The sequence below is a fragment of the Mandrillus leucophaeus genome, unplaced genomic scaffold (assembly GCF_000951045.1).
Source record: "Mandrillus leucophaeus isolate KB7577 unplaced genomic scaffold, Mleu.le_1.0 Scaffold158, whole genome shotgun sequence".
In the NCBI taxonomy this organism is placed as follows: domain Eukaryota; kingdom Metazoa; phylum Chordata; class Mammalia; order Primates; family Cercopithecidae; genus Mandrillus; species Mandrillus leucophaeus.
This window is the reverse complement of record NW_012101565.1, coordinates 1,890,707-1,893,840: the sequence shown is the minus strand read 5'-3', so window position 1 is coordinate 1,893,840 and position 3,134 is coordinate 1,890,707. Positions and strand designations below refer to the sequence as shown.

General features: G+C 52.6%; 1 protein-coding gene across 1 annotated transcript in view; it reads left to right on the top strand.

The window, feature by feature from the left end:
• Nucleotides 1-1,203: 1,203 nt before the first annotated feature.
• BOP1 (block of proliferation 1) overlaps nt 1,204-3,134 on the top strand; it is a 38,746-nt gene continuing 36,815 nt past the window's right edge. Inside the window, exon 1 of the mRNA XM_011975692.1 lies at nt 1,204-1,409. Coding sequence (XP_011831082.1) covers nt 1,318-1,409 — 92 coding nt within the window. The 5' untranslated portion in view covers nt 1,204-1,317. The remainder of the gene's footprint in view (nt 1,410-3,134) is intronic.

The following is a 3,134-nucleotide window of genomic DNA, read 5'->3' as shown; positions in this document are numbered from 1 at the left end:
CTGAGTACCAAGACACATCATGACTGTGTGAGAGAGGCATTGTGTGAACACTCAGTATGCGATAGCTAATACATCCAGGTTGTACCTTAAGTGAGACTTGTAAACTATTAGGAAAGCAGTAAAATCTAAAATTCTACATTCAACTGCTTCCATTTTCTTTTCTTTCTTTTCTTTTCTTTTCTTTTTTTTTGAGCTAGAGCCTTGCTCTGTTGCTCAGACTGGAGTGCAGTGGCACAATCTCGGCTCACTGCAGCTTCCATCTCCCGGGTACCTCAGCCTCCTGAGTAGCTGGGATTACAGGTGCCTGCCACCACCAGCTAATTTTTGTATTTTTAGTAGAGATGGTTTCACCATGTTGGCCAGGCTGGTCTTGAACTCCTGACCTCAGGTGATCCACCCCCCTCGGCCTCCCAAAGTGTTGGGATTATAGGCATGAGCTACTGTCCCTGGCCTTCAGCTGCTTCCTGAGTCTAAGTTCTTGTTCCACTTTTTAAGGCCAGTGAAGGACCCAAACACTGTGTGTGCTGGTGTCACGCAGCCAGCAGGGCTCTGCTCAGAGAGAGGAGTGGGTGGGTTGGTGTGTGGTTGCAATTGGAGTCTGTCATTCCTGTGACTCGTCAGCCAATCCTTTCATTTTGCTGATCAATGGTTGGTCCCAATCTGGTTAAATGAGGAGGCTTCTGCTGCAGGTGGTAAAAGCCCTTCGGGGACCCCGGTTCTTTTCTAGCCCCCAGCCCCTTTTCTAGTGACCTCATGACTCTGGGGCCTTGGATGCCAGGGTGAGGTGTGGAGAGGGCTTAGGCAGGCTGTGTGAGGGAACCGGTGGAGTCCAGCCCAGCCTGACCCCACAGGGCCTCTGGAGCGGCAGTGGGCGGTAGAGAGCAGTGTGAGTTCTGTGCTGAGAGCTGAGTTCCAAGAGGAGGAGGTTGTCCTTGAAAAGCCCCTTCCCCGTGAGGTGCTAGGAATTAAAATGTCGATGCCAAAGGCAAGAGTCTGTCTTATCAGTGGAGGTAGAAGATGAGGAAGGCTCAGGTTGGGTGGATGGTTTTGGTGGAAGTTTGTGACTAGAGGGATGTGGTCCTGGAGGCTGCATGGAGCTGCTGGTGGGTGCCTGGAGGGGTGAGAGACAGCTCTTCGTGCAGTGTTCAGCGCCCCATGCCTGGAGGGGCAGTTGTCACCAACCCAGTGTTTCCTTGCAGCCTCCTCTCCTCTGCACCTCTCCGCTCAGCCACAGCACCGGCAGCGATTCTGGCGTCTCCGACAGCGAGGAGAGTGTGTTCTCAGGCCTGGAAGATTCCGGCAGTGACAGCAGTGAGGATGATGACGAAGGCAACGAGGAGGGAGAGGACGGAGCCCTCAGTGACGAGGGCCACAGTGGGATGGAGAAGACCACTGAGGAGCAGGTGCAGGTGGGTGAGCGAGGAGCCCCCTCGAGGGCTCACCCCCATGTGCAGGTGGCCTTGGGCTTTCTGAGGCTGCCACCACACTGCCTTCTCCACGGTCCCTCAGAACCCCAAGGCCCGCGTCCCTCCTTCGCTGCAGCTGGGGCACACTTGGGCTCTAGGACGCTGGTTTCCATCCCCAGTTGTGTGCTGTTCCCAGGAACTCTGAAAATCCACATGCCTAGGCCCTCAGATGATGCTTGGGCAACCCTCCTGGCAACAGGCTGGGTTTCCTTGAGGCGGGGATTTTGCTGCCTGGGATCCAGTGGCAGGACCCAGCCGAGGAGGGAGCTGAGCAGTGTGGCAGGGCTCAAGCAGGCGGCATGGGGGCCCCAATGGAACTCTCCTGGGCCTGACCCCACAGGGCTTCAGGGGCCTGAGCAGCCCGTGGGTGGAAAGTTTGACATTGTACTTGTTGCAGCTGTGGTGGGGAGAGTGCACCCTACTCTTATTGAGAACAACAGGAGAAAAGCATAATTTAACTAAAACACAGCATTTGTTAGTTTTTACTTATTTTTTTGAGACAGAGTCTCGCTCTGTCGCCCAGGCTGGAGTGCAGTGGGGTGATCTTGGCTCACAGCAGCCTCCATCCCCTGGGTTCAAGCAATTCTCCTGCCTCAGCCTCTCTAGTAGCTGGGATGACAGGCATACGCCACCACACCCGGCTAATTTTGTATTTTTAGTAGAGACAGGGTTTTGGCACGTTGGCCAGGCTGGTCTCGATCTCCTGACCTCAGGTGAGCCACCATGCCGTGCCCTTTTTTTTTTTTTTTTTTTCCCTAGACGGAGTCTCGTTCTTGTCGCCCAGGCTGGAGTGCAGTGGGGTGATCTTGGCTCACTGCATCTTCTGCCTCCTGGGTTCAAACAAGTCTCCTGTCTCAGCCTCCCGAGTAGCTGGGATTACAGGCGCCTGCCACCACGCTTGGCTAATTTTTTTTGTATGTGTAGTAGAGACGGGGTTTTGCCATGTTGGCCAGGCTGGTCTCGAACTCCTGACCTCAAGTGATCTGCCTGCCTCGGCCTCCCAAAGTGCTGGGATTATAGCTGTGAGCCATTGCACCTGGCCCAGGAATTGTTATTCTAAACATTCTGGAAATTATTTGCAAGGATTTCCTCTCCCAGTAGTTTTGGTGTTCTGGAAGTTATGGCCTTGGCAGAGGCTCCCGTGGGAGAAACCGAAGAGCCGTGGCTTGTTCATTGTGTGCTGGCTGTGTTGGGCTGGCTTGTTTACTAGGAAGAAAAGATTCAAAATCACACTTGATTCAGGGTTTAATTGTAACACTAACATAGAGAGAAAATGATGTGCTCTGTTGACAGTGGTTTGTAAGATTATAGACAACTATGTTACCCCTTCTTGAGTTTTTAAAATGACACAATACTGGGCCAGGCACAGTGGCTCATACCTGCAATCCCAGCAGCTCGAGAGGCCAAAGTGGGAGAATCGCCTGAGCCCAGGAATCCAGGCTGCAGTGAGCTATATGATAGAGTCACTGCACTCCAGCCTGGGCAACAAACAAGACCCTGTTTCAAAATAAATTATAAGATACAATATCCTGGAAAATAATTTAGATATTGCAGCAGCACTGTTCAGTAGGGTGGAAGCTCCCACTCAAGGCCCTCACTCCTAACCAGTGAGCACAGTTAGTGCCCTGAGGTACGTCTTTCAGGGCTTCTGTCCCTTTTTAAATTAAG